Here is an 11,749-nt window from a genome sequence, read left to right on the forward strand (position 1 = left end):
ATAATGATTTGTTTAAACAACGATTCGATTCATGAGTGAAATAAATACCTGGACACGTTTTTAATAAATATACATATTAGGTTTATCTCTTCTGCCATTTTTTTTTTTTACAATATTAATATAAAAAATGAAGTGCAACCAACATGTGTTCAGGTTAAATGAGCAGTGGTTAAATACTTTTCTTTTTAACATGATGGTTATCATGAGGCTTCTGCAGAGCTAACGCTACACGTGCTACTGCTGCTGCTGCTGCAGCGAAAAGCAAAGAAGTCAAAAAAACAATGAACCATTGTGTAAATTACCAATTAATGTTCACCAAATCACATAAATTGATAGTGAAGATCCTGCAGGGACTGATATCTGTCACGTATTGCTTTGATATTAACAGTTGCGTACATATACATATACGTGGAAGTGCAAACTAGGGCACAATAATGATTACATTTATCATTTTCTTCTCTAAAATATGCAGCCTACTTAAGATAAACTGCTCTGAACTAAAAAGAGTTTGACACATGATATTGGTTTTGTTACAACAAGCATGTTAGCCTGTGTCACATGATGTCACGTCTGACCTCTTACCTGAAGTCTAATCAGTCATCATCGCTCCTCAAACTGATGGAGCAGCAAGTGTTGGATTGATGACACGTTGATGTATTTCTCCTCCTGATCCCATCACAAACAAACAGCTGCTCCATCATCGATCCACAGCTGAACAGTTCATCGCCGTCCCTTCACCATGGATCCGACTCTGTAGGAGACACAAACACCATGTGTCACAATCAGCTCCATAAATAGCTCTCCTGTTTCCTGCGTTACACAGTGTGCATAATATATTATTACAGTATATTACGGTCACTTTACGACTGACATCACGTACCGATATGAGGAGAGATTCGTCTAAAAAATAGTTCACAAATATATCCGCAATTTTCATCTGTATTTTTTCAGATTTTCCACATGTGTAAAAAAGTGAAAATCTAAAAAGACACAAAGGATCGTTCAAATGGCAACAAAATGGAGTGAAATGTTAGAAAAAACTTCACACAGATAAAGGAGCAAATCGAGAAAGATCATCAACGTGTAGAGAAGTTATTTCATTCCTAATGAACACAGTTTAACCAAGAAAAGCTCCAAACATCAGCGTGAAATGAAGCACAAAACTGTCCCAACAAAAGAAGAGCAAGCCAAAAATCAAAGGCAATCAGACACCAAATGACCAAGAGATCAAAGAAAGGTGAGCTGAAAACATGACGATGGAGATGTCTCTGAGACCAGTCGGATGGTGGGAGGATGAAGCATCACACGCAGAATCTCACACCCACACACATACATTTACGCCCGTTACAAACCAGCTGCAGACGTTCGTTGAGCTCTGAGCAGAAATAATGAGCCGACGGAGGAAAACAAACAGTTTTTACGAAGCTGGATTAAAGAGAAACCATTTCACGTCCAAATGTGGAAGGAAAAGCTTGTTTGTTTGAATAGAAATAAATAACTCAGTGGTTTGGGGATGACTTGTAGTCGCACTCTGTCAGACAAACGGCCAACGGGGTCTCGGTATATGGGGAGCGATTTGTCTATAAAAATACTAATAAACATAACCACAATTTTCACAGGTTATTTTTTTTCAGATTTTCATTTTTTTTTTTTTAATTTACTTTCACAAATCTCTCCCCATAGTTTTTCGATCTGCGTCCTCACTGTGACAGTTGTGATGAGTACATCGATGAACATAAACGCTGCGTCCTTTGATGTTTACTCCCAGTACAGAGAGGCTTTCAGCTTTAGTGTTCACACATTCTCTTTCCCCTCTTTTGTTCTAAAAACAACAATCACGCCCCGCTGTGCTTTGCCCTCTCAGTATAAGTGTTACTTTTACCTTCAGCTGATTGGCTGTGATTGAGATTGGTGCAGGAGAAGATTTGCGATGAAAGGGTTTGGATGTATGATTACACATGTAGGTTGATGCTCTCGCAGGTACTCAAGCTGCTCTAAACTTCTTCTTCCTCTTTCTCTGCTCCAGGCGTCTCCGTCAGCATCTCCACCTTCAGCCTGGTGGCCATCGCCACCGAGCGCTACAGCGCCATCTGCAACCCACTCAAGTCGCGGGCGTGGCAGACGCGCTCCCACGCCTACCGCGTCATCGCCGCCACCTGGGTGCTGGGGCTGCTCATCATGGTGCCCTACCCGGTGTTCAGCGTCATCAAGACGTTCCCCAAGAACAACGACACCGTGGGGCGCATGTGTCGCCTGGTCTTCCCCAGCTCGCAGGTGGAGCAGGCCTGGTAAGACCAGAACCCATTTTCTAAACAATCTCTGTATACATGAGAGCGCGGGAAACATTAAAAACCACGTATTAAACATGCCAGGCAAATAGATACAGGTGTGATTTTACAATTGACCAAAATAAGCGCAGAGACACTTCCTCTGAACACAAGTAAGAGTAGAGCTTTAATCACACCTACAAAGTTAGAAATTGTCCTTAAATTGCACGTAAATTGTCCTTAAACTGTCCGTAAACTATTGCATAAGTTGTACTTAAACTCTCCACAAACTGTCAATAAATTTCCCTTAAACTGTCCTTAAAGAGTAACTAAACCCCTACTTTCTGCCAGGGTTGGGGTCATTTCCATTATTCAATTACAATTACGTGTTAAACTATCCATATTCAATTACAAATTAATCATGTATACAGTGAGCAGCATTTTTTCCACTTACAACTAAAAATACAATTATTATTTTTGCCCTGAAAGTCAATTACAATTACGTTCTCAACTACTAAAGTTCAAATTAAATTCATCACAATTACTGAGCCTTTAATAAATCACGTAACCTTCCCCTTGTGTTAGCTTTCTGTTAGCATCTCTAATGATAACGGGTCAGTTTGAGACATGTCCTAAATCAGCTGTAAAATACACTTAAAAATATTATCTATCATCTAATTAGTCTCTCATCTCTTGGTTACATTGTTATTAGGCTCCCTAATCAATGACAATATTGGTCACTATACCCCTGAATTTATATTATTTAAAATAATAAAACGGTCCTGAAGAGAAGTGACAGGTAAACTTGATCTGAAACATATTTTAATAATTATTAACTATGTATGTGTAAGACATAGAATTATAACATGGTGCAACAGGTTTGCGTTTAATTAAATTGTAACCACACCAACAGGAAATGTCAGCTCCCTGTTTACACGGAGGAAGGAACAGAGGAAAGCCTTTTCAAAAACGCACACTCTGGAGCCCGTTTTTAAAAAGTTCTGTTTTTAAGCACCAACTGTTGCCATGTAAACGGACAGACGAAACGCTACAAAACTTTAGCGTTTTTACTTAAACGTGTTGTAAACGCGGCCTGAGACTCACCTGGACGTTGCAGGGAATGAAACCATTACTGTGATGGACCCGCCCTGTGGCAGTACATTAGTTTAATACTGCACACACACACACACACACACACACACACACAAAGAAAAAAAGGGACGACAAGGCCAGAATCCCAAAAAGTCTGATTTGCATTTAAATCTTCTCCTCACTTTAATGCTCTAATCTGGTGTTGCCGCAGCAGCCAATCAGGCGCTCCATGCTGATCGCTCACAGCAGGACCACGACCTGCATCCTGATTGGCTCATTTTTAAGGCAAACTGTTAAAGAACTGAAGTTATTTAATCCTCACACACAGTTTAACACCTCAGGCTTGTGTCTGTGAGACACATATTGTTGTTTACGCCGAGTCCGTCCTCTCACAAGGCACATCATCCCCTGAAACTATCTCATAAACGCTGAGCTAAGCGTTCCCACTAGAGTTAAACGCTGCACAGGGCAGAACACTGTGAACAAGCCTGTGCTCGCTCTAAATAAATATAGCAGAATAAAACATAAGGAATATCATTATTTCATCATCATCGTTGAAACATTTAACAACAAGTCCAAGCAGAGTGAATAGAAAATATTATTACTGCTTTAATCCAGACAGTCCATCTGCTTTAACTGGACAAAATATGAGGTTAAACAATCACGATCGTAATAAACCACCAATAAAATCTGCTTTTACAAGCTCAGCAACACACAATGTCTTCATAAAGAACTCCTCCTTTTTACCTGAAGGTATTTAAAACCATCCTCATCGTCAGTTCAATCTCTGAGCTCAAAATATTAGAACTTCAATGTCATAAAATTAAGATCTTATACGACTTTATTCACATAAAATTACAACTTGTTGTAAAAGCAAAAGTTAATCTTTTATTTGACAGTTTGATAAACACACCACTTGTTTTTTTATATCTGTATTTGAATCACTGATAGTTATCGTTTACTTGTCCTTGTGGGTTTAAAAAAAATTAAATCAATTGTATTTCATACCATTTTGTATTGAAATCTTGATGTGTATTGTTTAGTATCGGGATATATTGTATCGCATCGTTGTTGGATAATCTTCATGCTGCAGATGTTTGTCATACGTCCATGTGTGTTTTTGCTGTGAAGCAGAGCAGGTTTGAGATGTTTTTACTCTACATAAACGCAGACAGAGGAACAGTGAATCCTCACAATGTGGCGCTGATTTATAAAAGTGATTATAAACTAATAAAGGAGGCTTTGCAGGACGCCGTGCACAAACAACCATGAAGAATCCCTCCTAAATCAAAGGTCAAAGGTCAGGACGACGTGTTTCCAAAGCAGGAAGTGATTAACACTTAGAAAACTTCCCTCCTCCATCTCTACTGGCCTCTGAGGACCAAAAGCAGCAGCTTTGTGAGGGCAGAAATATTCACAGATGTCCAAGACCACCCCTGGATGATGCAATTAGACAGAAGAAGAAGAAGAAGAAGAAGAAGCAGTAGAACGTGACGAGGAGCTTGTTTCTGCCCGTGTGACAGCCCTTGGTCAGGGTTTTCCTCTCCTCAGCTTCACTGGGAAACACAGAAACGCTCATTATCGCTGAAGCCGAGGCTCACATGTCAAAAGTTCCTCTGCCACGGGCTACGAGAACCTTTCAAGAATTAACCTAGTAGCTCTGAGACGGACTGACATCACAGAGCTGCTCATTAGACGTTGGGATGTTCCTCAGCCTCACATGACGACACGAAAGAGACGAATCAGAAGACGAACACGTCCAGTCACAGAGAAGGTTTCCACATGAAGCTGTCAGAGATCGTCACACAAAAATAATTAAAAAATATTAGGGACACCTTGAAATAAAAAGAAATCTGAGCACTACGGGATTAAAGTTAAGAATGAAGTCGTAATTTTATTACACAAAATATATTACAATCTTATTAAGATACAATTACAACTTTAATCTCGAAATATTATGATTTTAATCTCAAAATATTATTACTTTAATCTTGAAATATTACGTTTAATATCATAAATGTCCTAAAATTCCAATTTTATTAAGATTCAACTTTTTACCCGTAAAATTACAACTTTATCCTTGAGAAGCACAAATATTGTGACTTTAATCTCATAAAATTATGATTTTACTAAGATATGATTTTATTCTCGAAATGTTACATCTTTAATCTCCAGATCCAATCGAAATAAGACAAAATTATATATTATTAGTACCCAGGTTTTTTTTTTCATTTTAATGTGGCCCTAATACTCCATCATAAATAAGATATCTAATAAGACAAACAGATTTGATCAATATCTCTTTGGAATTAATTTCAGAAACTTTAAAAAAGTGCAACTGTTGGCCTGTATCTGGACTGTTTGTAACGCGGTAAATTACTGCGTTTATTAATCAATATAATCAATATTGCGTGGTTATGAAAAAGATGCTTGACAGAGCTGCAGGAGCTGCCAGTGCTGCTATTTACAGAGAGTGAGTGGGAGAGTCTGAGCACAAATATACTGACTTCATGGCATCCATCCATCCATCATCCATCCATCCTCTTAGGGCTGTTCAAAGTCAACTTGTTTTACTTTGAAATTCTTGGAAAAAAGTCATAAAAACATGCATTGGAGCCAGATGAGGTGTACATCTACATGTGATTAGGAATGAGCCTCCAGCTGAAGCTGCACCAGCAGGTGCTGGACATGGAACAGAGAAGTGTTGCATGTGCTCGCCTCATTTCTCTGAGGGCTCGCACTGATTCCCAGACTGCGTTAATATTCAGCAGCTTGTCGCTTTGCCTCTGTTCCACACATCTGGGTCCCCCCCCACAACAGAGTTGGACGCAAACGCCACGATTGAGCCTCATCTTCATTTCCGCTGCTGCTTTGTTTGGTTACTGATGAAAGATTTCCTCTGAAGCTTCTCATTGAATGACAGCTCAAAGCGACAGTAAACAGATCAAACCATGGTCACGTGCTGGTCACATGCCGGTATCTGAGGTCCTGTTGCTAATGTTAGAGTCAATATGCACACGTAGAGCACGTCAGGGGTCTGAATGTCAACAGGATGCTGTGGTACAGCTGGTGCTGATAGACTCAGCTGTAGACTACATCTAGTCTGACTGGTCCCACTGGTACACCTCAGCAGGTCCATCCTCCATGTCTCTCCTCATGTGTTCACAGCGCTGACAAAAGGCCACGCCGACAGGCGGCCGACAGCCATGACCCCAATTAACCCAGCGCTCAGTCTGGGAAAGAATTCAATCCCCTGTGCGTTCCCTCAGGGGCTTCAGATCATCAGGTGAAACACGTCAGAGAGAACGTGATCTCAAAGCTCTGAGAGAGCTAACACATTTTAAACCCCCCGTAAAGTTTAATTTTTAACTTTAAAGTAGGTAAAACTGTTCCTAATGATAATGATGTTCAGACTTTAGGATGATTTATATGCAGTCATTGTGCTTTTTAACACCACTGATGCACCATTACTCTCCATCATCAATCCTCAGTGTTATCCTCTGATATAAGGGTGCTATAAAATCCATTTGATGTGTTTTTCACATTCATTTTTTTTAAATGAAGTTTTTTCAGACATTTTTAAATATTGGGCGTATTAGAGCCACAATAATAAAATCTTAATTTAATAGTAATAATAAGTAATAATATTTCAAGATTAAAGTCATAATATTTCAGGATTAAAGTAAAAAAAAAAAAAATTGAGATTAAAGTTGTAATATTTAAGAATAAAAATCATAATTTCATGAGATTAAAGTCATAATATTTCTAGAATAAAGTGGTAATTTTGAATGAAATCTAAATCCAAACAGGATATTGAGTGTGCTACGGTCACTCATGCGTTATGGGGAATATGGAATATTTAGTGAGATTATATTTGTCTTTAGGTTTCACATCACCACTGTTACCCTAAAACTTCATTTAAATTATCCTGATGACATCATTCCAGACCGTAATGATTACACAAAAATAAATGGACACAAGGATGGATCAGTTATTTCACGACTAATGGGCAGAATATTCATGTTCTCATGTTCTCTACAATCCCTGACATTGGTGGTCTCTCCACAACAACAGTTGCAGTCCTCCCTGTTTGCAGCGTTTCATGGGAAACGGGCGGAGCTTCACACAACAATAAAAGCAGTGTTTCAGCAGGATAATTAGCTCAGCCTCAGGAGCAGAAATGTTAAAAACTTCCCTTTGATTAAACAGATCAGTCTGAGCAGAAACCGTCTTTCTGATGAGTCAGAAACAAAGAGAATATAAATCACGCACTGATGCTAATCACTGTCTTCAGGCTGTTCTTCTGCTCTGCAGGTATGTGATCCTGCTCTTCATTCTCTTCTTCATCCCTGGAGCGGTGATGCTCGTAGCCTACGGGATGATCTCCAGAGAGCTGTACCGAGGCATGCAGTTTGAGATGGGCCACAACAAAGAAGATGCTGGTGAGCTTTACAGCACATTTCTCTGCAGTAAAACCAAAGCCAGCTCTTCAGGTGATTTATAAGTGCAGTTTGGACCCAGTGATGTTTCATGATGTGGGAAACAAAACATGTTCCTGCTTATTAAAATACAGCTCAGGGTTTGATTGAAAAACAAGGAAATAATTTCTGTCCATAGACAGGAAGTAGTCATCAGCGCTCAGATTGTGCTGTAAACCAAACGAGTTCAGGAGTCGTTAAAATGACAAGTGAAGACTTCCAGTCCTGATTTATGGGTGGGAAACCGTGGCTCAGGTGGTTGAATGAAGTAACGATTAGTGCTTTCAATATAAATTACATGTAAAGCTCGAGAACACGCGTGTCAAACTCAAGGCATGGGGGCCAAATCCGGCCTTTTGAATGGATTAAAAGTGACCAAAAATGGTGGAAAAGTTGGTGGGATGGGACAGAAAAAGTGTTAAAAAATGTCAAAGTGACAATATTGGCTTAAAAGTGGCAGAAATGGAGTAAAGTAATTTAAAAAGATGGCAAATAACGGGCATTACAAATTGTGAATGTGGTTAATTTGGCAAAAATAAGCATGAAATATGATGAAAAGAGGTAAAAGTGACAATAATGGGACAACATATGTGACACGAGGTGGAAAAGTGGTGGAAAGGGTTTATAAGTTGTAAAAATGTGCAGAAAATGTATTGAAATGTGATGTAGAAGTGTCAGAAATGGGAGTAATGTAGCAAAAATGCATTAAAAGGAGCAAAAATATGGCAAGAAAAACTGATGAAAATAGGTTAAAATATGGTGAGTTTGGTGTAGTTGCAGAAAAAAGGTAAAAATTAAGCAAAAGAGTATATATACAAAAGATCTCTTTTTAGCTCATCTTCGTCAGAGTAAAAACAGCTCCGACATCTTTTCTCCTTATTTTTATTGATTTAAAGTAAATGCATTTAGCGGAAACAGGAAGTAGCATTAACCTAGCCTAGCCGTAGCGTAGCTAGCAGAAAGTAAGCTACTATCAGACTGACTTTGTGACCCTAACCCTGTCAACAGGAGAGAAGAACGGCGTCTCCAAACCCCTGGTGGCCAATGACGATGACGACGGCTGCTACATTGAGGTTTCCAAAAAGCCCAACTCTGCAGTGGAGCTCCCTACGCTGTCTGGCACGTCAGGGGCCCCCGCCCCGGCCAAAACCAACAACAGCCGCAGCAACACGTCGGAGGCCAAGCTCCAGGCCAAGAAGCGCGTGATCCGCATGCTGATGGTGATCGTGGCGCTCTTCTTCATCTGCTGGATGCCGATATTCACCGCCAACACATGGAAGGCCTTCGACCTGCCGTCGGCCGGCCGCGCCCTGTCCGGGGCCCCCATCTCCTTCATCCACCTGCTGTCCTACACGTCGTGCTGCGTCAACCCCATCATTTACTGCTTCATGAACACACGCTTCCGCAAAGCGCTGCTGGCCACGTTCGCCTGCTGCTGCCGCGGACGCCTCTGTCGTCGCTGCAAACGGAAGGACGGCGGCGAGGACGGCGCCACCACCATGGCCACCTCCATGGCCACCATGGCCACCTCCGTGTCCAAAGTCAGCTACACCACCGTCAGCACCGCCGGATGCTGAGGCTTTATCGTCACTTTGCATCCGGGGGGCGGAGTTTGACGTCTGCGTGCATGGCGGCAGAAATGGGAGGCGGGACTTCATTCCTGATCCATGTACTGTTCGTTCTTTGGTTATTCCGTTTCAAAAACAAAATCAAAATAACAAATAAACGGTGTGTTGTTCGGGCTGCTCAATTATAGAAGAGAAATTATCATTAATATTGAAATCACGATTATCTGTCAACCAAAAAGTAATTGTTTTTTTTGTACAAAACAATGTAAAATGTATTCTTTAATCAAAATGAAGTATGTTCACTTTTGCACAAAAACAAAACACTTGATGTGTCTTTGATCTGGGTCTTCATCATCAAACCCAAACTGTTCCCATAGAAGAGGATCTGACTTGCGCTGTCTGGTTACCAAGAGTTTTTGCTGCGTTTCTCCTGCCACGTTTCAAGCTAGCAACAATTATCCTGTGTTAGCCTTCAGGCTAGCTTTAGCTTTAGCTTTGAGAGAGGCGGGGCTTAGGAGCTAGCCTTCGTGTGCATTAAACAACTCAAAGTTAGCATAAATAATACATTTCTTTAGTGTGTGCCAAGCTTTATTCTTTATTGATATCCTAAATTGTGGAAGTTTGTTTTATTTAGCAAATAAGACATATAGTATGTATAATTAAAATAACAAAAAAATAATCGTTTTTTTTTCTCGATTGTTATTTTTGTAATTGTTGAGTGTAAAAATCTAAATCATAATCAAATTTTGATTAATTGCACAGCCTTAGGTGTGGTGATTTTGTTTTACTGACTTAAAACCTAAACAGAAATACAGAAAAATCAAAAACCAGATAAGCAGCGTTTTCCTGTTTTTTTTTTTTTTTTTAAATCCATTTGTGTGATATTTGGATATTTAAGATATTTGGATATTTAAGAGCTTCATATTTTAATCTCATCACACAGAGAGACCACAGACTTTCACTACCGGACAAAATAAGTCACATTACTGATGACCTGGTGAATAGAAACGTTAATAATACATACATTTTTTTTTTTTTAATGGATGTTCGGTAAAGTATGCACATGATGTGTGATTAAAAGAACCAGAGGTGATGTAATGAATCTACTGGTGCGCCGAGTTTCTTGTGATTAACTAACTGCCGTTAGTGTCAAATCATATTTGACACTTTTGACTTTTATTGATTATTTTGAGGTGGTTTTAAAACGGAACAACCAAAGAAGGAACAGTACACAGATTATTCTTCATCGTCTGCTTTGTGCCGTTCTGCAGAGATCATCAAGTGCCTGTGCTCGTTGTGTTTGTTCTAACGTGCTGTGTACATATGAAGTGTTCCACGTGTGCCGAAAGAAGGGTTCTGTTGGTCCGTTCATTTCATTTATTGATCTCGTATTCTATTGATTGTGTGAGGTGAAGCCTTACATGATATTTGTTGCTAAACGTATAGATATTGGCATGCCTCGAAAAACCTTTACAGACTTCAGTCCAAAGATGTAGCACAAACCTGGGAGTGGGTCACGTACCGTACAGATGTTTAGGCTTTGCTGGCAAATGTGAGGAAAAGTTTGTTCAAGTTCTGTTGAGAGTTTAAAGCAGGGAGGGGGGGGGTCGCCAGATGCCTTCAAGGAATTATTAAGAATATTTTTTGAACAATTGGAGCCCATTTGTGCTTATTTTTACCCTTTTTCTGCAACTGCACCAAACTTGCCATTTTTAATCTGTTTTCATCACATTTTTTTTGCCATATTTTTGCTCCTTTCAATGCTTTTTTGCTACATTACTACCATTTCTGACACTTCTCCATCACATTGCAATGCCTTTTATGCACATTTTTTCTACTTTCAAGACATTTCAGCACTTAAAAACCTTTTTCACCACTTTACTCCCTTAATGTTGCATATGTTGACCCATTATTATCACTTAATCTCTTTTCATCTCATTTTAGGCTTTTTTTTTTTTAAATTCATGATTATTTATATCTATATTTTGCTAGTATGAATTAATTTTCCTTACATCTTTAAATTTCATCACCCACAATTTGGAACTGTGTCTGTGTTCAACCACCTTCAGGTACATTGGGGGTCTCCGCTCTCTGGATCCTTTATTTTTGGGGTCACGGGCTGAAAAGTTTGAGAACCACTGGTCTAAAGGACAAGGAACACAAAGCACATCATTCTCGCAATGACGAGGGAATGAATCGTACCACATCCGCCTTTTCAGAGCCTGAGATTTTCAGACTAATCTTCCCCAAATACCCAAATCTGACGCCCACGTCCTGAACTTTAAAGACACTGCTGAGGCCTTTCGTTCCCACTTCAGGAATCTGAGTCCTTACATGGCCTGGC

General features: G+C 39.7%; 1 protein-coding gene across 1 annotated transcript in view; it reads left to right on the forward strand.

Annotated features, from left to right (window-relative positions):
* The window catches only part of LOC114476619 (cholecystokinin receptor-like), an 18,587-nt gene extending 8,547 nt beyond the window's left edge, over positions 1–10,040 (forward strand). Inside the window, exons 3-5 of the mRNA XM_028468408.1 lie at positions 2,027–2,288; positions 7,674–7,801; positions 8,846–10,040. Of these exons, the coding sequence (XP_028324209.1) occupies positions 2,027–2,288; positions 7,674–7,801; positions 8,846–9,414 (959 nt within the window). The 3' untranslated portion in view covers positions 9,415–10,040. The remainder of the gene's footprint in view (positions 1–2,026; positions 2,289–7,673; positions 7,802–8,845) is intronic.
* Positions 10,041–11,749: the final 1,709 nt, after the last annotated feature.

This window comes from Gouania willdenowi, chromosome 2 (assembly GCF_900634775.1).
Source record: "Gouania willdenowi chromosome 2, fGouWil2.1, whole genome shotgun sequence".
Classification (NCBI taxonomy): Eukaryota; Metazoa; Chordata; class Actinopteri; order Blenniiformes; family Gobiesocidae; genus Gouania; species Gouania willdenowi.